Raw genomic sequence first — 24,994 nt, 5'->3', positions numbered from 1 at the left:
TAAAATTCTGAACTTTGACTGGGGAGGGAGTCAGGGTTATTGCTCTAATGAATGTTATAACAATGTCCTGGCAATGGGGTGTCATTAAAATGGATGTTGACATGGCACACTGACTATCTAGAAAATAAAAACATGGCACTTTATTTAAATAAGGTAGCTGACCCGTGACCCTTCAGCTCCTTTCAGAACCTCTCCCTCCGCTATGCAGCTCCGAGATGAGGTTCCTCACTCTTGTCAAAGTAGCGTATCTGATATAGGCTAGTCAATCTAAGGTTTGACCCAAAAGAAATTGCAATAATAGTAATGTTTCAAGGTTTTTTATGGTCCTTAGGGTCATCCAAATAACATATTAAAAGTTGTGAATTATATATTTAGTGGATCAAGGTCAATTCAGGGGGTTCAAGTTTGGGTCCATTCACTTAGGCTACTATACAGAAAAAAGACCCCCCCAAAAAATCTTCTTTAAGTAGCATGTAAAAGGGGTCTAACTAGTGGTTTTTCATGATTCTGAATCCATTGCAAGTATTTGTTTTGCACAAAAAACATTCGTCAGGTTAAAAACGGACACCACAAAATGGAGCTGACCCCAGAAAAGTGATGACTCATCACTAAACCATAGTTTTGTGATGTCCGTTTTTAGCTCGAGGGATGTTTTTCGTGCAAAACAAATGCTTGCAATGGATTCAGAATCATGAAAAACCCCTAGTTAGACCCCTCACATGCTACTTAACTCTTATACTGCTTTGAACGTTCCTGTTCGCCCCAATTCTTGAGGTCGAGTAGGGCCAATACGGGCGTTCGTTCGTTTGATGTTTTTTATGGATTATGATAAAAGACGTCCTTGCGCAACTTTTGAATGCATAATTGGTCGTCGGTCTCGTTTTGAGGACAGCCGGAAACCTTTCATAAAAAAAAAAGTAAACAGACTGTCCTGGCTCCGCCTGCCCAGAGCGACTCTGCACCAGCCTAGCTGCCAGGGGCGTCAATTGGGTATGGCAGGGGTATGCAGCTGCCATACCTTGACAGGGGGAAATAATAAAAATGTACTTTTCATCGTGCCTGTTGCTAAGGTATGGCAACATGACTGGTGTCTTCACCAGACACCAGTCATGTTGCCATACCTTAGCTTGTTCTGAACTGACGCCACTGCTAGCTGCTAGCAGCCTTGAGGGACTATTGTTTTATGCATCGGGCTGTTAGTAGAGAAAGAGAGAGAGAAACGTTGGTAAAAGCGATCATTTTGTCGGAAATCAGTTGTTTTATAGTATTAGTAGTATAGTAATTGTAGTAGGTAGTAGTATTTAGCAGTACTAGAATATTGAGATGTATTAGGCCAACTCAGCCTCAACTTGCTGGTATCATTCCGCCGAAGTGCGACCCTCCCCCCCTGGCCGGAGCAGCAGCCAGCAGCAGAGCAGATCCACGGATAGAAACAAACTTTGTTAGAATTAGGATTACAAACCTACCCGCGTTGGTGACTCAGGACCAGGCAGCGCCCACGAATGGTGGTGGTGGTCGTGATGATGATCATGATGATGATGATGATGAAGAAGAGAAAAAGATCACTGTAGCCGTTGGTATTGAAGATAAAAAGATTGAAGATGGTGCCAGTCGCGAAGAACCGGGGTCCAGAAGTGGATCAAGAGCCTCGTGATATTGTGGAAACCGATCCCGACGGAGCTCGACCCCCGTGTAGGATGGATCCCCCCGCCCGGGGGCTCACATCGCCGCAGCAGCAGAGACCCATGTACCGCCGCCACCGCCGCGAAGAGACAGACGAACTGGGCGATTTGGCCAATGAAGAATGGCTTCCGCGTAGAGACCCCTCGGAGAACAGAGGCCACGATTCTACTGTCCAAAGTAAGACTTCCAATCCAGTGCATGTATGTATTGTATAGTTGTATACTGTATATAGTTGTATACTGTGTGATAACAGAGCATCCGTGTGGAACTGGAAGCCTGGGATGGGGGGATGGTCAGTGATCAGTGAGATAGGGTAACGGTTTTCCATTGCGACGTGTTGCCACTCCGACATTGGGATCCGGTCTAGAGCCCGCCTACTGCATCCGGCTATTTACACGTACACATACATGCAAGAAATGTTTCCGTATCCGGACCGGATCAGTAACTTGATCCAAGCAGTTAGGATCCACGTGCTTGGTTTGTTTTTGTCGCTACTCAGGACACACGTGGAGTTCCTATCACGCGCGTGCACGTACCGCGTGTAGTGTACGTGCACTGCACAGCCTACTAGGATTATTTGATGGGAATTTAGGATTTATTGGCTTAGTTTGTGTGTGCGTGCGTACGATGTGTGTGAGAGAGAGGGAGAGGTTTCTTTTTATCGTCATCATCATCATCATCATCATCATCATCATCAGTAGCTGATGATGTAGCTTTTCAGTTCAATTCAAAGGAGCTTTATTGGCATGAGAAAACATACGTTTACATTGCCAAAGCAAGTGTTACAAATAAAAACTGTTGAAAATGGGGAACATATATACAGTTGGAGGGAGTACAGCTTTGTGTAAACAGAGCTATGTTGCATTGTAACATTTTATATAGGTATACAGGGTATAAAGGGAATTTCACTGTGACAGTAAATGCATGGTAACTATTTACTATAACTGCATTTTATGTTATATATGAACTTATTGTAAGTCATTTGCTAAATGTCAAAATTGTAAATTGATTTGTTTAGATATAAACTATTTGATATTTTCCTGGCTATGATTTTAGATGATGAGTCGACGATGATGATGAGCCTACTTCTTCATTTCCACATCGTGGAAAAACAAACTTTTTTCTGTAAATCAGACTTAGCACCATGCACATGCTCACATAGACATCAAAGGGGGCTTGAGCCCCTGCCCTTTTATCCATCTGTAAAAAGTGCCCTCTCCAGACCATGAATGCTGTTTTTACATAATTACTATATATATATATATATATATATATATATATATATATATATATATATATATATATATATATATATATATTTGTGTGGTAAGCAGGAAGTGCATAGAATGTTAGAGAGGCAGGGGTTGACATTTCTAAAACGGCCTTTTGATGAAAATAGTAGGCCCCCAACCTCCACGCATTCTGCTGTGACGCGTTGTGAGCTTGAAGGTGTACTATTTTTCATGTATTTTATAGTAATTATGTATTTGTATAATTTACAGATCGACCATGGGCTCGTGTACGAGTTCAGCAGACCCGGTGGAGCCCTTCCGGAGGAGCCTGGCTGGAGTGAAACAGAATGGAGCCCCAGGCCCTGTGCAGGCTGAATGACACACACGCACGCACGCACGCACGCACGCACACACGCACACACACACATATACACTCTGTACTGTAGACATGTAGTGTCACAGTAGTGTCACAGTGAGATAAAGAGAACCCTGAAAGCTGAAGCAGGATTCAGGCTGAAGCTCATGTCACTGTGTCAATGTTCTGCACTGCTCTTACTACTGCTCTTACTTCTCTTACACACTAAAAGTGTGTAAAAAGACACTTTTTCTTGTTTTTATTTTTTTGAATTTGTTTGTAAACAACCACTGATCATAGGTGTGATGTTACTGAAGCCAACAATAAAAGGCTAAAGAGAGATTTCTGCCTGAAAATGTATTCTTCACAAAAATGCATTTTTCTCAGCTTTATGTTCTCAAAGAGCTGTTTTTAGGCCACATTCTGCAGCTTCTAGCTAATGAACAGAACAAGATAAAAACTCGAAATCTTTTTCTGTTGCAAAGTAGACATTCTATTCTTCGTTGCCATATAATTGTTGTCTTTATAGTCGAAACCAAATTTCTCCAGTAGGCCTTCAAAGATGAGCGACAATTCTCAATTTAGCTGGCAGTGGATTGAGCTTTTTGTTCAATTCTGTGGCAGTAAAAGAGTTAAAGAAGATTTTTTGGGGGTGTCTTTTTTCCTGTATAGTAAGTGAATGGACCCAAACTTGAACCCCCTGAATTCACCTTGATCCGCTAAATATATAATTCACAACTTTTAATATTTTTTTTAGGATGACCCTAAGGATCATAAAAAACCTTGAACCATTACTATTGCAATTTCTTTTGAGTCAGGCCCTTTTTTAGCTTAGATTGACTGGCCTAATAGGCATTCTGCACTGGTGTATGCGCTGGCCACAGGAATGGACGCGGATCGTAGATTATAATATGCCCTCAAAAGAATTCTAGAACACACCACTGCCTGCACGGGACCGTTCTTTTTGGATAGGATGTTCACAAAAGGTCAAAAGTGTTCGCGAACGGCGGCGCTTCCCCGCCACGGACCGATTGTGGATGGCAAGAATGAGGAACCTCATCTCGGAGCTGAGCAGAGGGAGAGGTTCCGAATGGAGCTACTGACCCCTGCTCTATAGAACGTATTCACACCGTGGCCATCTTGGATCACATGGGCACATGGGGTGGCAACCTGCAATACAAACCATTATAAACAATGGAGCGATGGTCCCAAAATATGAGTTCTGTTCAACCAATTTCTTCTGACCAAATTGACAAATGGACAGATGACAACATCAGCATCCCCAAAAGGATTCAATATAAGGGCTACAGTAACTGGATTGATTACATCCACTGTAAAAATCACGATGCAGTAAGTTAATATGATGGCAGAGCAAGCACTAGTCTGCACAGATACTGCAGCAAAAGTCTTTGTGCGAGTAACATTGCAACCTAACTACAATGAATATTGTATTGTGGATGTACCCTTCTATTTAATCCTTTTGGGGATGTTGATGTTTTCATCAGCCCATTTGTCGATTTGGTCTAAAGAAATTGGTTGAACAGAACTCATATTTTGGGACCATTGCTCCATTGTTTACAAAGGTTTGTAATGCAGGCTGCCACCCCATGTGGTCATGTGATCCAAGATGGCCGCTGTGTGAATAAGGTCTATTGCATTCTCCTCAGACCTTCAAGCTGAACCCTCGCTACATCCTCTTCGTCCACCTGGTGGTCAACGACATGATCCAGCTGACGGTGAGCGTGGCCATCGCCATGACCTTCCAGACCGTGGGAACCATCAACGTGTCGCTGTGCTGCGTCCTGGTACTGCTGGGCGTCTTCACCACGCAGAACACGCCGCTCAACGTGGCCCTCATGGCGCTGGAGTGCTACGTGGCCGTCTGCTTCCCCCTGCGCCACGCCCGGATCTGCACCGTGCGGAGGACGCACGCCGCGCTCGGCCTGCTGTGGTCCATGAGCATGCTCTCCGTCCTGCCCGACCTCTTCCTCGTCCTGGCCACGGAACCCGTGGCGTTCTTCCGCTCCAGGATCTACTGTTACCGGGACAACGTCTTCCGCGGCTCCTACAGCCTGGCCAAGAGAGACGCGTCCCACGCCATCTTCCTGACCTTGGTCTGGATCACGTTGTTCTATTCCTACTTCAGGATAGTGTTCGCCGCCAAGACAGCCAGCGCCAACTCGAAGAAGGCCAGGAACACGATACTCCTGCACGGGTTTCACGTGCTGCTGTGCATGGCCACCTACGTGCGGCCCATGTTGGTGAGAGTGCTCGTGAGCGTGCTGCCGGCGGGCGCCCCGCACTTTGTTAGCTACGTTATCATTCAGGTCCTGCCCAGGTCCGTCAGTCCCTTTCTGTACGGGCTGCGAGACAAGACGTTCAGGGTGCACCTGAAGAGGTATCTCCTATGTACAGCCAGACCCAATCCACACACTACATTAAACGGGTAGTTCAAAATGTCTGCTTTCTATTGATTGATTGATTGATTGATTGATTGATTGAAGACTCTATTAGTAGTTTGCATATAAAAAGGTACAGTTTCATGACGGTACAGTTCACTGGTACAAGGTCAACTAAAAGGAGATCCTAGTAAGCACTTGGCTTATTTGCACAGGAAACCATTAAAGTATCTCATATAACATTGAATGACAGACGGATAGAACATATATATATATATATATATATATATACACACACATATATATATATATATATATATATATATATATACAGTAGATATTTACAATAGAAGGGTCAGGGGGAGGGTAAGTCTGGGCTAGGTTTGTTTTTACCAGTTACGAGCGGCTGCCGCCTGTAAGTGGCTTTTCAGGGCGATTTTAAAGGATGTTAGGGATTTACACTCCTTTAAGGCCTTCAATAAGGCGTTCCACATTTTGGTGGTATAGCAGGAGAAAGAGTTTGACACTTTGTTTGATTTGACTCATGGGTTGAACGTGATCTGTGGCGCTGCCTCTGGTGTTGTAATTGTGGACGTCCTTAACGTTTTCAAAGTATTTTGTCAGGTACAAAATACTGTGGAAATGCTTTGGAAATACTGTAGTAGAAATATTTATAGAGTAACAAATGTGTGTATATACTTGTTTTCCTTCCATTCAATCTCATTGAATGAACGGTCAACCAGCCTTCAAAGTGCACATGCTAATTCAACTCAACTGTCAATCTAACAGCTGAGTTCTCTCCCCCCATCCATGCTCTCTCACTCTGTCAGCAAATCTGTACCCTGTATAACTATTTGTATGTTGTCTTTATCTTTAGTACACATCCTTATAAGAACATGTTTATAATAGCATCTCTGTCAGAATGGACTATATGAACTGTATGAGAATGGTACAGGGGAGGCTTGTGCCCAGAGTGGCTGACAGGAGAGGCCAGGAGGCCTGCTCCTCAAAGGATCTGTACTGCTGATACTCTGTTCAACTTTTTGCCTCTTTGATGAATAAACCTTTGTCAATACTTCAAACCCTTCATCCTTTTTGAACATTAATTATTTTCTATTACAATTGGCGAGCCAGCCAGGAGCAATATTTCATCTTTCACCATAGATGGATACTTGCTCAAAAGAACCTGGGGATGAAGGAATTTTTTTGGAAAGGAGATTTTTGGAAAGCAGACCTAAAGCAGGTCAACCACCATGAAGGACAAAGAGGACACCACTTCAGAAGCAAGCTATGCAAATTCAAGAAGAACTGACTTTCATCAAATCTACAAGAATGGAACCTCGCGGATCGATCTATTCTGTGAAGACAGCTCCAACATCATGGACAGAGGGAAGCTTGCTGTTCACTAACAAGGAAAGTAAGCCTACCACCAAATCACACAGATTGACAGCAGAGGTGACGGAATCGACACCACGTCGAACAACAACAGACTTTTGCCACAGCAGGAGAACAAGCCACAGAGACACATGCTGGCACGTCAGAGAGCCACTGAACTGGACCCCACCAGCCCAGTGGAGATCGCTGACACAGAGACATTAGCCGCCACATGCCATAAGCTAAATGAAGACGGAGAGAAGAGCCATGAAGACTACAACAACTATATGTTTGATATTAAGCTGAGTAATTTATATAGGAATAACATGTAAAAAATAGGACCACAATTAAGTTCTCTTTTAGACAAAATTATTAGGCATCTAACAAGTCCTATAGATTTGCCTTCTGACGTCAGACGGAGTTACGCAGCAGATGTAAGACGTCATGGGACTTGTTCCTTTTATCTCTGTCATGAATAAGAGCATAATTGTTGTAAAAGGTTTCACCTGAGAAATTCAGGTTAAACAGAATATTAGCTAAAAGTTGATATCTAAAATATGAGTCAACAAGGCATTTGCCACTAATGTGAGAATATTTGTTTTTATGGTCCAAATTCTGGTGTTTCAACATAAGAGTTGTCAGCAGCTCTGCATGGTGACTGGAGTCAAGAAAGACTGAGTCAGATGGGAGTGGACATGCGGGCTCTTGATTTTGGAAAACAGAATTTCAAAGTACAAACAAATATGGATCCACATTTACTAAATTCTAGACCAATATATTAAATGTTTAGAAGGGTAGTTCTGTTGAAAACACTTGTACGTGAGGACTAAATTCCATGTTGCAAGATTCCATGTAGCGAATTGCACTAAATTATTGCAATTCCACGTGATGCTATGTTTAATTCAGACAACCCTTAAGAACGAGAGAAACCTCTCAAACCCAAACAAGCAGATCTACTATTCTGTAAGGTATAGCTCAACATGTAATTGTCTGAAATGTCTATTGATTTGGCACTCTATAAATCTCCTGTCATATGTAAATGAATAGATTATTCATTCACAAAAAAAAAGTGTGGAATGTAGTAGAAATATTTATAGAGTAACAAATGTGTGTATATACTTGTTTTCCTTCCATTCAATCTCATTGAATGAACGGTCAACCAGCCTTCAAAGTGCACATGCTAATTCAACTCAACTGTCAATCTAACAGCTGAGTTCTCTCCCCCCATCCATGCTCTCTCACTCTGTCAGCAAATCTGTACCCTGTATAACTATTTGTATGTCGTCTTTATCTTTAGTACACATCCTTATAAGAACATGTTTATAATAGCATCTCTGTCAGAATGGACTATATGAACTGTATGAGAATGGTACAGGGGAGGCTTGTGCCCAGAGGGGCTGACAGGAGAGGCCAGGAGGCCTGCTCCTCAAAGGATCTGTACTGCTGATACTCTGTTCAACTTTTTGCCTCTTTGATGAATAAACCTTTGTCAATACTTCAAACCCTTCATCCTTTTTGAACATTAATTATTTTCTATTACAATACTATTCCTGGAAAGTTATAGCATGCTGTAATAGAAGCCGGGACTAACCCGTTACCGAGTACCGACGACCTTTGCTGCGTGTCACTCTCTCCCCGTTTCCTGTCAGTCTACTGTCCTATCAATAAAGGCAGAAAAGCCCAAAAAACGTATCTTAAAAAGACAAAAAACTATTAAATGTTGTTTGAAATCATATTTTGGAGCTGTAAAAAGGTCCAACCTTTCTGGGATGTCATACATTCAGTTATTTGTGAAGTGTTGGGATATGAAATTCCTAACTCATGTCTGGTATTATACATGGGTCACATGGAGGAGTCTGTACAAGCGGGGGACAAATATTTAACTAAGATCCTCCTGGTCGCTGAGAAAAAAGCAATTACCAGGAAGGACATTACCCCGGCCCAGACTACAAACAATGGACATTACATGGACAATATTCAGGATATGGAAAAATTAACCTTCAAGTTGAAAATAAAACTCTTTAATAAACGATGGGAAAAGTGTTTAATGTATGAATTCAAAAAAGGAGAGATGCAAATATGAAAGTATACAATGTGAACCCCAATAGTGCTGTAATAGTGTTCGTTATATAAAAATGCAATCTTTAATAAAGACAAAGTTATCTAAATGTTGTTTGAAATGACCAAACCTGCCTACGGATGATGTCACTCATTGTCTGGATTCTCCACAGCCTTACTCTGAGACAAATGTTGTACCATATTGTAGTGAACATTAGTGAGGACCAATTATTATATGAATATATAGGTTGAAAATGGGTGAAGTGGTCCTTTAACTGTAATACCCCTGGTGCACAGTGCCTGTTGACACCATCTTAACCACTCGAATCCCAGCGTCCATGTTCTGGGGGCCCAAAATAGAAGATCTACAAGCTCACAATGTGTCGCGCTGCAACGTAGTTTGAGCTTGTAGATTGGCTATATTTTCATTGATTTGTGTAGATGGAAAATAGTGAACTGTTGTAACTCAAGTCCAGTTCTACAGTCCATTTTGATACAGAATTTTCAGGAAAAGATATCGACTGAGCCAGTATTCTATTCTAAAGGAGGATATCAATGCTTTTTCATTTGTATTCATAAACTTGGTATGATTTGTGTCAGATATGTCTGTACCGTGGCTAATGTAACCTGGCTGTAACTTTAAGTAACTTAAGTGCTTTCAACACATACAGTAGGATTGACAACTAGGCTGGTGTAAAAGGAAAAAAAGAGTTGCTGTTTAACATAGCTGTTGATAGATCAGCAAATGTGGGATTACATTCAATGGCAAAAATATATATTTTTTCTTCTATTGGATACAATATCCTCACGGTCATCTATACTTCCACTGGTAAATTGAATTTGTATTGCCTGCTAAAATAAAGGGTATAAGCTGCAGAAAAAGAGTGTTATAACTAATAAAGCATGGTAGTTGTACATTACTTTGTACACAATTGATTGATTGATCATTAAAATAAACATGTTCTGAAAATGCACGTGGCCCACTGCCGTGTTTAGTGGTCAAGAGGGGTGCTACCCGTCTGACCACTTAACACGGCAGCCGAGATGATTTGCAAGTGGGCCCATGCCGACTCATTCTCCCTCCCTCCCTCTCTCCCTCTCTCCCCCTCTCTCCCTCTCTCCCCCCCCCCCCCCTCTCTCTCTCTCTCTCTCTCTCTCTCTTGTATCATTACATATTCATTACATATCATCTATATAAATCAGCCCATAATCACTCACACAAACTCAAGTCAAACTGTGCTTAATCTGAGGTAAGGATAACTGTTACTGTAGTGTAGAGTTGTGTTGTAACGTGTGTTGGTTTTGACATGGATAATGGCAGACAGCATCTTTTTTTAGGGCCTTCAAATGATTCTGCTCTCCTAACCTTTTGGTTTATATAGCATGTTTTTAAGACTCTGTTCAGGGTTAGGTTTGATGTTGACCTGTTGTCCTACGGTAGTTATTTGCACTCTACCTGGTCGTTTGTTGACTATGTGTGGGTGTATGGGCAGTGGCGTCAGTTCAGCAAAAGCTAGGGTATGGCAAAGATGGGAGTCCTCATGGAAAAGAGGCATTACATTTTTTATAACACGGTTCTATTGTGAAAATAGCAGATCTACATGCTCACAACACCTCGCGCTGCGAGGCGTTGTGAGCATGTAGATCGGCTATTTTCACAATGTCTGAAAAAAAAATAGTTTTGTCAGTTTTTTTACACAGGTTTCTACGGTTTCTTGGGCTGGATATGGCAGCCTGGAATGGTTGTTCAAGTGCAGCTAAACTTGGCATGTTAGTAAACGTGCCACAATTAACAATAATGCATTGCACCTGTGCAGCTGACCTGCGGAACCTGGGAATATACCATTTTTTTCAAGATGGGGAGAATACAAGCCTGGAGAATATAATCAAAATACAAAGTGACCATAGTTATTTTACTGTAATTTAACAACATAATAACCAGCACAGATAGACAAAGAGACATTCATGGATTTATATTTAAAAGTAACTTTTATTTCCCCCCCTGGACCCAGGGTATGGCAGCTGCATACCCCTGCCATACCCAATTGACGCCCCTGCACTGGATAATAGTGTCTACTGAATGCCTAAATATAAATTGTAAAATGTAGATGAGGGAATGGTTTGGTGTCTGATATTAAAACTGTGAAATGCATTTTAGTTGAGTGTTATGTTCAACAGAACCTTGTCTTCTAGCAACAGAGCATACAAAACACGTATAATCATCAGCACTAGAAAACGTGCTCAGGTAACTTATTTTGAAAACGGATTGTAACAAAAAATATTAAATGCAATTGACTTGAATATCTCCCACACCTTCTGTACATCTCTGTTACTGTATACTCTACTGTTTGGAGAACTGACACACTGCTTATACAGTAAATACAATCAGAGGAAAAAACAAACACAGTGCAAGGTATAATAAAACGAACAATTCCGGTAAATGCATTTGTCTGATGGAATTGTAAAATGTACAAACCATACATACTGTATAGTCTGTACATTTTACATTTCCATCAGACAATTAATTAATGTATAGTCATAACTATTAGGCCCTATATCATAACTATTTGCCCCCATAATGTGCATTAATGTACAGTCATATAACCAATACAAATCAATTTGGAGGTCCTTGACATGAAAATGTTGGAGAATCACTGTAGCCTATATACTGTACTGTACTGTACTGTACTGTACTGTACTGTACTGTACAAAGTACAGTATACTGACATGCTTAGAGACTGGGAGCAGCTTAATGTTAAAGTGAGCATGAAGCACTGGCCTAGTGATGGCTTTGTGTCATCTGAGCACATGCTCAAAATACGGTCCCACCCTTTTTTACAGTACACTAATAAGACAAAATAAGACATAATAAAGCCATAATTAAGAAATAGTGTTTGGTAATTAGAACTTATAATGTTTTATTAGACAAGAACAAAGACAGAATAAGACAGAATAAAGCCACAATAAGGATGATGTTTTATTACCCCTTGAATGAAACGTAACATATCAGGGTCCCAACAAACTCTAATAAGTCCTATAAGACCAATCAGGGTCCTAACAAAGTCTACTTATTTAACATTAAGGCTTCATTAGAAAATAATGTGCTCTAATTACAAACAAATTAGCACTCATTATCACAGAATTGTACTGTAAAAACTAATCAACGACAAGGTAATTAGAACTTATCATTTTTATTAGACAGAAACAAAGACAGAATAAAGCCATAATAAGGATGGTGTTATTAACCCTTGAATGAAACGTAACAAATCAGGGTCATAACAAACTCTTCTTATTTAACATTAGGCTTCATTACAAAATAATGTGCTCTAATTACAAACAAATTAGCACTCATTATCACAGAATTGTACTGTAAAAACTAATCAACGACAAGGTAATTAGAATTTATTAGACAGAAACAAGACAGAATAAGGATGATGTTATTACCACTCAAATGAAACGTAATAAATCAAGGTCCTAACAAATTCTTCTTATTTAACATTAGGCTTCATTACTAAATAATGTGCTCTAATTACAAACAAATTAGCACTCATTATCACAGAATTGTACTGTAAAAACTAATCAACAACAAGGTAATTAGAATTTATTAGACAGAAACAAGACAGAATAAGACAGAATAAGGATGATGTTATTATATGAACAATGGCCGAACTCTCCACCAGGGGAAGCTCCTGAGCACATTTTTTCCCTGCCTGCTGCAGAAGAAGAGAGGAGGAAGCCAGCAGCAGAGCAGATAGCTCCATATGTTTTTCTAAGAGAGTGTTTTGACACATGTTCCAAAGCTTTAAAAGCTGATTCTGAGGCAACTAAATGTGATTAACCTTACAGACATCGAGTAAATGATTTTCTATGTTACTGTATGCTGCCAGATGACCTGAGAGTACCGTTTCCTTTTCTTTTGATGAAGAATCTCTGGTGAGTGTGTCTTTCTTAACAAGGGTGCTAAGCTAACTGTTAGTATGCAGCTTCATGCTAACAGTTAGCTTAGCACCCTTGTTAAGAAAGGCACACAAAAGACAATTACACTCACCAGATTGATTAGTTTTTACAGTACAATTCTGTGATAATGAGTGCTAATTTGTTTGTAATTAGAGCACATTATTTTGTAATGAAGCCTAATGTTAAATAAGTAGACTTTGTTAAGACCCTGATTGGTCTTATAGGACTTATTAGAGTTTGTTATGACCCTGATTTGTTACGTTTCATTCAAGGGTTAATAACACCATCCTTATTATGGCTTTATTCTGTCTTTGTTTCTGTCTAATAAAAATGATAAGTTCTAATTACCTTGTCGTTGATTAGTTTGTACAGTACAATTCTGTGATAATGAGTGCTAATTTGTTTGTAATTAGAGCACATTATTTTCTAATGAAGCCTAATGTTAAATAAGTAGACTTTGTTAAGACCCTGATTGGTCTTATAGGACTTATTAGAGTTTGTTGGGACCCTGATATGTTACGTTTCATTCAAGGGGTAATAAAACATCATCCTTATTGTGGCTTTATTCTGTCTTATTCTGTCTTTGTTCTTGTCTAATAAAACATTATAAGTTCTAATTACCAACACATTATTTCTTAATTATGGCTTTATTATGTCTTATTTTGTCTTATTAGTGTACTGTAAAAAAGGGTGGGACCCAAAATACTGCATGCACAATGCTTTGACTGTTTGATAGTTTACTGTGCTTAGAAATTTGCAAGAAAAAGTAAATGTAACTTTCACACTTAATACTTTTTTTTTTTGCTGGCAAACATCTTCAGCCTCACAAAAACCCGACCCGATCACCAGTCCACAGATTTGGAGCTGGCATCTGCCAATGATCTGGTCTGTTCAGTTATCAATACCCTAAGCGAGAGAATCTTGTTTGTCTATTTTTATTCATTATTGTTTGTTGACAAAATTCATTATCCCCTGCTCTAAAAAGACACCAGTCATGTTGCCATACCTTAGCAACAGGCATGATACATTTATTTTAAGAAGTACATTCTATTTCCTCCCAGTTTCTACAGTTTCTTGGGCTGGATATGGCAGCCTGGAACGGTTGTTCAAGTGCAGCTAAACTTGGCATGTTAGTAAACGTGAGCATTTTGTTAAATTTTGCATTTGTAGTTATTTTACAGTAATTTAACAACATAATAAAAAGAGACATTCATGGATTTATATTTAAAAGTAACTTTTATGTTAACTTTTATGTGCCATACCCAATTGACGCCCCTGCGCATAGCGGCCCTGGTCACAATTCTCTGGAGCCACCGCTGCTGTAGAACTAACTGCTTGTGTGTAGAAACAGATGGAAGCTGTGTCATGAATGTGACAGCAGGACTAGGGCTGTCACAAGTATTATATAATCGTCTAATCACAATTATTTGACATAATCGCAATTATTTTATGATAATCATCATAATTGCTTACATGTTGAAAGATGTTTAGGCCTATATATGTTCAAACATTTACATCTACAAGCTCACAACGCGTCGCGAGCTTGTAGATCGGCTACCGTATTTCCACTATCAATGTTCTTTTTAAAGTGTAAGGTTGTGAAATATGTCCTTCATTTCTTTGTATATTATTTAGTTTACGTGTCATATCTGCCATGTGCCACTTCAAAGCCTACAAGCCAAACAGAAATGTGATTGTCAATGACAAATACGCAACTAAATCGTTAATCGCAATTAATTGAGAGACAATTAATCAGCATGTAAAATGTCATAATCGTGACAGCCCTAGCAGGACTAACACTCTACATGTGTATAGAAACAGGTGAAGCTGCACCATGAATGTGACAGCAGGCAGCAGCAACGCATCAATGACCATGGTGTACCGGGACTCCTTCAGCTCAGCCGTGACCAAGAATGTGATCATCGTGGCTCTGGGCATCACCATCAACTACATCAATGGAACCCTGATCCACACCTTCAACAGACACCAGGTCAGTGGCGTCAGTTATGGCAACATGGCTGGTGTCATGATTAACATAGTTGTCCACAGTCGCAGACTCCCATCTGAAAATATGTAGTGCCAGGGACCTCCACACAGATTTGTGTTTTTTTTTTCTCAATATTTTTTTAATATCAAACATACAAGCTCACAATGTGTTTGCTGATCTGCTATGTTCAAATGTAAATGTAAAGTAGTAAAACTGAACATACCGGTAGTTAATTCTATTGGGCTTATTATTCATAGACCTGGCCGCTTGTTTCTTTGGCAATATCTGGCAACAGACAATTCCCTGTCACTTCCTTACTTGGGACAAGATAACTATAAAGAAGGTAGAGTCGCCAAAATGGCTGGGCATTCGCCATTGACGCGTGATTATGGATCCCACTGGGAAAGATGGATAACCACGCCCCGGACTCATTTTTGAAGCTTGTGATTGGCTGAACCGGACGTAGGGAGCGCTCCGTTGTAGTCACTTGGACCGCGCGAGGTGCACCAAAGCCCAATTATCATGGCGTTTATCGTGCGCTTGCCCAGGCCTTACGGCCTGGGCATAAATATAACGATTGCATTCACCACGGCTTTGTAACTCGCGCGGCGCTCCGCCGGCCGTGCGGCCCTGGCCCGCTCTTCGCGGGCACTCGCGCCTGCGGCGCTCGGGCGCGAAGAGCAGGACCAAGGTCCGCTGGCCTTCGCGCCGCTTGCAATGTCGCGCCATTGACGCTCATGGGAGCCAAAACTGGAACCGGAAGTTGTGTGAACTGCATTGGAATCCATGGCAGAAGGAGCCAGCTGGACCATGCTTGTGAATAATTTATTTCTGAACGTTTGTCTCCTTTGTCAGTTAATCGGTCCAGGAATATAAAAAAAAAATGCATATCACAGGTTGTTTTCCAATCAATTGTTTTTTTATGTGCACACTGTATAATTTTATTGAGGCATCTAAACAGCCTCATCCTCCGTCATGTATCGTTTCTGGTAGTGTTGCCAGGTTCTGAGAAATAAGCAACCAGGCCTAGGAAAACAAGCCTAAAATAACCAACTATAGGGCCAGGCAGGCACTAGGCTTTTATGAGCACTTACTGCTGTATGGAAAATAACCATCAACAAGCTAATAGTTCTGCTAAGATTTTGATAACTTGTCAAATGCGACATTCTGCATAATGAGCACTTTCTACTTGGTAGCCTACTTTAATTATATTTTAATACCATTAATTTTTTAATTCCTGAGTTTAACTTGTGAGATTATTTCTAAATTGCTGTATTGATTGATTACTTACAGTTTGCAGAGACAGGTACAGAGAAGTAGGCTACAGTACAGTAGGCCTACAGTACAGTACAAGATCTACTAAAAATATTTTTCCAAAAAAGTATAAGTAGCCTCGTTTCCATGGGGTCCTTTGTACTGAATTGATCGAAACATTGATAATATTGATGATACTTTTACTCAAGTAAAAAACGTTGTTACCACCACAACCACTTAGAACCACTGGTTAAAACAATAAAAAGCCCATTCCCTTGTTACTGATGATATCCTATGCAAAGTAGCCTACTGTGCTCCATCGGTCTCTTTCAATGTTATGAGATACATGAAGTGGCTTAAAATAAGACGAAAAGCTTACTAGGATCTCCTTTTAGTTGACCTTGTACCAATGAGTACAAGTAGGCCTATACTGTCATAAAACTGTAAGTTTTCCAGGCTTCTAATACATTCTTCAATCAATAAAAAAATAAGCAACTTGTTCACTTTAGAACGGGGGTCTTCAATCAGGCCAGGGACCTTCAAAATGATGCAGAGATGGAGCAGATCCCCTTAATTACATGCACCTCGTAGAGGCTACATTTGTAGGCTATATTCATGTATAAAATTGTGTTTCATATGTAACATATTCATACTTTTATTTTAAACATGAATATAGGCATGCCTTATTAACTGAGAACCATGTCAATAATACTGTTGTGGGCTTGGTGGACTTACGTTCTGGTGATATGGGGAGGCACAGTGGGTAAAAGGATGCCACAACAAGGACTTTCCAGAACTCCGTTTACTTGTGAAATGTCAGGATTACAACAGGCAATAACAGCAGGCAGCAACGACATACAGGTATGATCTTGAACTCCTAGAAACTAGTTTCTTACTGGCTCTAATAAAGTCTCTGGTGGTCGGTGAGTCTGTCCGTAATTCCCTGGTAAAAGCGGAGATACACTCAGACGTCTTTACCTTTTGGAATCCGGAACACAACTGAACGCATGGAGGGAGAACACACACACAATACAGCCCGCTCTACCTGAGAGCCAATGAGGACGCATTACTCTGAGTAACCCCCCACACAATAGGCTGTTGTAATACAGGGACAGGTAATAGGCTGTCAGTTCTTCCTGCGTTACACTACCCCCCCTCTAGACTGCTGAGTCCCTTCAGCATCTTCTGATTAGTTAACAAGCACATGCATAATAATCAGTACTAAACAGAACACAATACAACTATGCAATACTGTTGCAGTTTTTCCCAAAGTAATCACTTAATTCACTCAAATTCAACATTCAAAATCTCTGAACATTTCAAAACATTCTTCTGTAAAACCCAGTAAAACTCAAAAACTGTGACACATTTAGCTAACCATAGCGGGCAGGTCTTTTCACTGCTCTACCACTTTTGGTCATTGGAACAAACCCGGTAATCTCTCTCTGACCCAGAGATCGAGTCAGTGGAGGATGCAGGCTGAGACGAGTCGCAGGAGGATGCAGGCTGAGACGGGTCGCAGGAGGATGCAGGCTGAGACGGGTCGCAGGAGGATGCAGGCTGAGACGAGTCGCAGGAGGATGCAGGCTGAGTAGAGAGGGAGGGGTCAGGAGGTTTCTTCGGGCGCGGGCTCCATAGAGTCTCTGGTGGACGCAGGCCGAGTAGAAACACTCTGGAGACCGCATAACTTCCTACCGACCTCCCAGCTATGTAGCCGGGCACCGGCCCACATTCAATGAACATCTTGCTGCTGATAGGTGCCACATACACAGGCCAGTCTCGGACCTTGCAGCCCACAGGCAGTTTATTTACTTGGACAGGAGCCAGCAGGCCGGAACCTTCCATTTCGGCTCTGCCTATGGTAATGACTGGTGGCGAGGTAGTTTGGTCTTCTTCGGTAGTTTGATCTTCTTCGGTAGTTTGGTCTTCTTCGGTAGTTTGATCTTCTTTGGTAGTTTGGTCTTCTTCGGTAGTTTGGTCTTCTTTGGTAGTTAGGTCTTCTTCCTGAGAAGGCATAAAATGGCTGCTTACATTGCTGGTCAGGCCCGGGCCCTTGGACCTGACCAGTTCTAGTTTTCCGGCCTGTTGGGGCTGGGGGACCGCAAACAGTCCCTCTTGTAGTGGCCAAACTCTCCACAGTTATAGCAGGTAGAATTCTGGTGGGCAAATGGGCTCGGGGAACGGAATCGGCCTGCTGTACTTGGAAAGCTTGGCAGCCGTGCGGGGGACCTCCCGCGTTGTTGTTCTTGTGAGGCACGGTTTGAGAGGGCTCCGTTGGCAGCAAGGTGCATTCCGGCCCTGGGTGTACTGGTGAGTTGCAGTTGACCCACTTGCTCTCTGAGTTGTTTGATTTCGCCAGCCATTTGTGCTTCCTTATCCTTCAGTTGTTTCAGTTCACCTTGCATTGCATGGAATTCCTGCTGCAGTGGTAGGGCTGTTGGTGAGGCTGTCATCACTTTATAGGCAACCCGCTGGTTGACTTGGTTGGTGTGTGGGTTCTGACTGGCAGCTGTGGCTGTGTTAGGGTGCACCGACCCACCCCCTCTTTGGAGTCGGCGGACATCTTGTCCCGGGCTGGTGTACTCCACACTCCACTGTCTAGCAGGGCCCGAGTTGAGGGAGCGCTGGTGAATGACTTCTAGCTCTGGAGTGAAGTCTGGGTTTTCCTCAACTGTCAAGTTTGATGCCTCATATCTGTCGATGGTGACCATGCTGTGAGGATCAGTTGGGCGGGAAGTAGTAGAACGAAGGAGAGTAAATGAGGCTGTTGCCCCAATGCCTTGAGCAATATCTCCCTGGCCTAGGTTATGTGGCTGTGCTGCTGGTGCCCCTCCCAGCCTCTGCAGATGTTGCAGCACTAGCTGGCTCTGCTGTTGCTTCTGCAGCTGCATTTGCTGCATTTGCTGTTGCAGCTGCTGCATTTGCTGTAATATTCCAAGCAACGTTGGTGTCTGTCCTGGGCTGGCAGTAGCACCTTGTGTATCATTTTCCATCTTCTCTTTTTTTTTTTTTTTTTTTTTTAACTTTTTTTTTTTTTTTTTGTACTCCTTTAACTTCTACCAGGCGGAGATCGGCGCTCGGCGTTCAGGCGGAGATTGGCGCTGATAATGTAGTCTTTAAACAGTAGTGGACAGCAATCACGTGACCCAGAGTGGACAGCGGTCACGTGACCCTGGAAGCCGGCCGGTGAACGCAACTGTGACGTCAGCTGTTACTAGCACACAGTCTATGTTAGCACAGCACGGTGCTGCAGGCTTCGGTGCGGCGACGCGTGATTGGAAATGACACCCGGGCTCCAGACGGAGCCGCTCGATTGTCCACGACACTGCAAGCGGCGCGAAGGCCAGCGGACCAGGGCCGCGCGGCCGGCGGAGCGCCGCGCGAGTTACGAAGCCGTGGTGAATGCAATCGTTATATTTATGCCCAGGCCGTAAGGCCTGGGCAAGCCCACGATAAACGCCCTGTCCAAGCGACTACAATTGAGCGCTCCCTAGCTCCGCTTCAGCCAATCAAAAGCTTCGGTGGGCGGGGTTTCCCTGGAGCCCGGGTGTCATTTCCAATCACGCTGCGGCGACAGTTCGTGTGCAGGCTTCTTATCAATGTCTTTTAAAAGCAGTATACATCCCGATGCTGACACCATTTGTTGTGGGCTTGGTGGACTTACGTTCTGGTGATATGGGGAGGCACAGTGGGTAAAAGGATGCCACAACAAGGACTTTCCAGAACTCCGTTTACTTGTGAAATGTCAGGATTACAACAGGCAATAACAGCAGGCAGCAACGACATACAGGTATGATCTTGAACTCCTAGAAACTAGTTTCTTACTGGCTCTAATAAAGTCTCTGGTGGTCGGTGAGTCTGTCCGTAATTCCCTGGTAAAAGCGGAGATACACTCAGACGTCTTTACCTTTTGGAATCCGGAACACAACTGAACGCATGGAGGGAGAACACACACACAATACAGCCCGCTCTACCTGAGAGCCAATGAGGACGCATTACTCTGAGTAACCCCCCACACAATAGGCTGTTGTAATACAGGGACAGGTAATAGGCTGTCAGTTCTTCCTGCGTTACAATACTATCAACAATATGTCAATTGCACAGTAAGCATGTTTTATTTTTTTACATAAATGTGGAAAATGTTTTAAAAGATATTTGAAGATAAATGGACATTTGGGGGAAAAAAGAGTAAAAGAAATGTATTTATTTCATCAAGCAATAATTTCGCGGACCCCCTGCAGTACCTCCGCGGACCCCCTGGGGGTCGTGGACCCCCCCCCCCCCCCACAACAACACACACACACCCAAGACGCCACCTGCAACAACCAATATTTACAAGCAACTTCACAGACATTAAGTAGACCCTCCAGAAAAACGCGGGCAAAAATCCTTGATTATGCGGGCTAAAATCCTTGATTTTGCGGGCAAAAATCCTTGATTATGCGGTGAATTATGCGGTGTTTTTGTGTGAATGTATGCGATGACAATGCGAAATATGCGGGAATTTGTGAAAGTTGCGATTAAATGCGAAATTATGCGAAATATGCGGGAACTTAAAACACATATATATAGCCTATATACAGTATATATACATATTATAATAAAAATTGATAACTATTAATTAAACCACTTTAATACACAGTACTCTGGCTATTTGGAAATAGACAATCTACAAGCTCACAACATCACTAAGTAGTCATCAAAGTAGCCAAAACACAAATTTAAGGGTCCTTGAGTGAATTGAGAAATGCAAAGCAGACCTTTGACTGCCTTTCATTATTTTCAAGGCAAAAAAGCAAACCTCTGTCAAATATCTGCAATTTAATTACCTTAATGGGCTACATCAAGGCAAAAATAATTACCCTATGGCCTATGTGATTGCTAAGGATACAGCTCACTGCTAAAGCAAAACTCTGGTTTATTTATGTGGTTTTGCTCTCTCTAAAGGGATTTAAGGGATTAAAATGTTATGCATTCAATTGCTGTTCCTATCCATCCATGGAATACTGCGTGCTACTTTTTTTCGGAGAGGTGCTTGTTTGCTTTGAACGGCAACGACGCAACGTTTCAAACGGAGTACAATGGAGACCTCAAAACAAGTAGGATAAACTTTAATTTGTCGTTTCTTGAAGTTTGAGGACCGAGGAAGAGTGTGTTATTCTAGCGTCACGTTGGCGACGGCCAACGCTCATACCGTATAGCCTACATTATGCCTGCATCTCTCTCTCTGTCTGCCTGCAGTTCTCACGGTGCAGCGTGCACGCAATCGCACGGCACACACACACACACACACACACACACACACACACACACACACACACACACACACACACACACACACACACACACAGAGAGAGAGAGGAGCCACGGGTTTCACAGCGCATCATTGTTTTGCTTCTGTTTTGTGTCTGAACGTGATTGAACGGTGAAGGGATGACTTTATACTTTTATGCAAAAAAGTGCGGGGATTGTGAAATCAAGCGATGCCTGCATATTTCGCATATTTTCCGCGGAAATATGCGAAATATGCGGTGAATATGCGGGGATTGTGAAATCATGCGAGCCCCCGCATAATCAGCGGCATTTATTGATTATTGCGGGAAATTCTGCCCAAAGTCGCTTATAGTAAGCAAACATGGCAACACTAAATCCGTGGCACGTTCAGAACGTACTTTGTACTCTTTAGATACCTCTATACAATTGCACAGTGTGCACATTGAAAATTAACATAGCAGAAAAAAAAGTTTTATATGATGTCTTTTATTTTCCAGAAGTGATTATTTGACAAAGGTCTAAGACAGTCAGAATAATTGTTTGTTGGTTGTTTGTTCATGAGCTTCTCCACGGACTTCCATGGAATCCAATGCAGGCCACCAAACTTCCAGCTGCAGGGCTGGCTCCCATGGTGAGACGAATCTGCCGTCTGGAATTGTGTGATAGCGAAAATTACGTATATGTCCCTACCTTGTTTTTAATTTCCTTGACTTGGGATCTCTTGTTCTTAGACCTGGGAGGAAGTGAAAAGATGTTTTTGAAGCAGCACACAGAGAAAAACTCTCTAGCGCCCTCTGTAAAAGAAAATGGCAGCCTCCATAGAGAGGGCCAGGAATATGGTGATAGATGGGGAGAATACGTGTGGAGAATATAATTATAATACCTTGTTAAAGTCACCATTTTGTAAAATTTTGCATTTGTAGTTATTTTACTGTAATTTAACAACATAATAACCAGAACAGATAGACAAAGAGACATTCATGGATTTATATTTAAAAGTAACTTTTATGTTCACCCCTGGACCCAGGGTATGGCAGCTGCATACCCCTGCCGACAGCGTCTGTTTATTGACATGTTTGCCTGTAAGCTGTAAAAACATTAATTTAAATTGCTGTCACTAAGACACTGTCTATGAAATCTATGAACAAGTTTAATCTGCAACATAATGTTAAACAATATGTAGTGGGGGAGGGGGGGGGGTCCCTGCGTCGTCTTTCTTTCAGTTAAGGGGTCCTCAGCCTGAATAAGGTTGAAGACTCCTGTAGACGATTGAAGGGATACAAATAAGGCTGGGCAATATGTCGAAAATATATCTATATCGGGGTATCAACATGCAAGGTATGTATACGTATCGACAAAGACAGCTTGAAATGAGGTATTGGTGTATTTGTCAAATTAATTAACAAACACACTATGCATGCACGTAGCACATGTGAAAAAGCAGTCCATCTGTAACCATGTGTGGTTATTTCAATATAACCAGTGTTGTAAAATGGAAATAAGGCATTTCATTTCTTTATTCTATGTGTACTGTGCAGTGTGCATGCATGGATATGCTATTCATTAACTGGGTTAGACAGGCAGTGGACCTAAAGCAGAAAAACATAAAAAACTATATAATGCAATTGATTTTACTAATTCGTGAGTAATATCGATGTCGAGGTATTCAACAACGTTATCGAATATCGAATATCGAAGCTTTTCCTAATATCGCCCAGCCTTAGAGTAAAATGAATGAAATTGATAAGAACGATTCCTTAAACTTTCCCCTGCTTTCATTCAGGTCCTCAATGTGAATCCTCGGTACATCCTGTTCATCCATCTCGTGATCAACGACACCCTCCAGCTGACCATGGCCATCACCCTGTTTGTCCTCTCCTACACCGTCCACACCGTCAACACCTCCGGCTGCTGCGTCCTCCTCATGGTGGCCATTTTCACCACCCTCAACACTCCTCTGAACTTAGCCGGGATGGCGGCCGAATGCTACGTGGCCGTCTGCTTGCCGCTCCACCACGCGCAGCTGTGTACGGTCACGAGAACATACCTTCTGATAGGTCTGATCTGGGCCGTGAGTGCCTTGTCCATCTTCCCGGATCTGTTTGTAGTGCTGGCAACGGAACCTCTGGAGTTTTTCTACGCCCGGGTCGTCTGTAATAGAGATTTGGTTTTCCGTAGCCCCGTTCTCATACGGAAGAGGAATGTGTTGCACATAGTGCTTCTAGTTCTAGTTTGGCTCGTTCTCCTCTATTCCTACTTGGGAATTCTGTTTGCCGCTAAATTGGCCAACGCGGATTCCAAGAAGGCGCGGAATACGATACTCCTCCACGGCTTTCAGCTGCTGTTGTCAATGCTCACGTACTTATTCCCTGTGTTGACCAGATCTCTAATATACTTATATTTTATATCCCCTGCAACATATGTCAACTCTGTTTTTGTTTGCTACATAGTCATTCAGATCTTGCCCCGTTCGATCAGTCCCATTCTGTACGGCGTACGGGACAAGACGTTCAGGAATTACCTGAAAAGGTATATACTTTGTAAATGGACCAATCCATAGAGCAAATTGTCGCTATTGGATGGAAACCTTGTATGTCCAAAACTGTTACTTTAAATGGAAGGGAAAGGGGAACCTATATGGCAGGGGTTCCAAAACATTTTAGCTTGAGACCCAAAAAAGAAATTATGTTATGTTTCTCTGACTGGGACCCAAACTATAGTGACAACTGATCTATAGGGACAGCTGATCTATAGTGACAGCTTATCTAAAAGCTCTCAATGCGTTGTGACACATTGTGAGCTTGTAGATCTGCTATTCTCACTACTTCTTAAATGTTTTTTGTGGGCAAACCAAAAGGATATTGATAGTGACAATTGATGTAGCAGCCTATTGCAGCACCTGACAGATCATAATGTACATCAGAGGTCTTCAACAGGGGATCCAGGTCCTCAGAGTTACTACAGGGGGACCACCCACCAAGTCTTTGTGATATATATTTTTTTACATTAACCACTTGAACCTTAGCATCCCTTTTCTGAAGACGACTTCAGACAACTTCAGACAAAAATAGCAGATCTACAAGCTCACAACGCCTCGCGCTGCAAAGCGCTGTGTGCTTGTAGATCGGCTATTTTCAGCAAAGAGGTTTGGTGTAGAGGGAAAAAAGAGCAGACCAAGTAAAGAGTGGAAGGTCAAGTTTACTAAGTAGGCTATTGAGTGGTTAAGTCTGTGGTTACGTCTGTCATTCAAATACTTCAATGGTTTCCTATGGAAATAAGCTTAGTTTTTTCTAGGATCTCCTTTTAGTTGACCTTGTACCAGTGAACTGTACTGTAATGAAACTGTACCTTTTTCTATGCAAACTTCTAATAAAGTCTTCAATCAATCAATCAATCAATCAATCAATCAAACATGTCTGAA

The 24,994-nt window shown here is 42.0% G+C and overlaps 1 protein-coding gene across 1 annotated transcript; it reads left to right on the top strand.

Moving 5' to 3' along the window:
* Positions 1-4,316: 4,316 nt before the first annotated feature.
* On the top strand, positions 4,317-24,133 carry LOC308286842 (odorant receptor 131-2-like; the record flags this gene model as incomplete). The annotated part of the gene is made up of 4 exons (XM_080727965.1): positions 4,317-4,353; positions 4,918-5,679; positions 14,906-15,048; positions 23,357-24,133. 4 exons carry the CDS (start codon positions 4,317-4,319, stop codon positions 24,131-24,133), a joined length of 1,719 nt encoding a protein of 572 aa, XP_080584091.1.
* Between the last annotated feature and the right edge of the window lie 861 nt (positions 24,134-24,994).

Source organism: Nannobrachium achirus, assembly GCF_963921795.1.
Source record: "Nannobrachium achirus genome assembly, chromosome: 6".
Taxonomy (NCBI): Eukaryota; Metazoa; Chordata; class Actinopteri; order Myctophiformes; family Myctophidae; genus Nannobrachium; species Nannobrachium achirus.
This window is presented reverse-complemented; position numbering and strand designations above follow the sequence as displayed.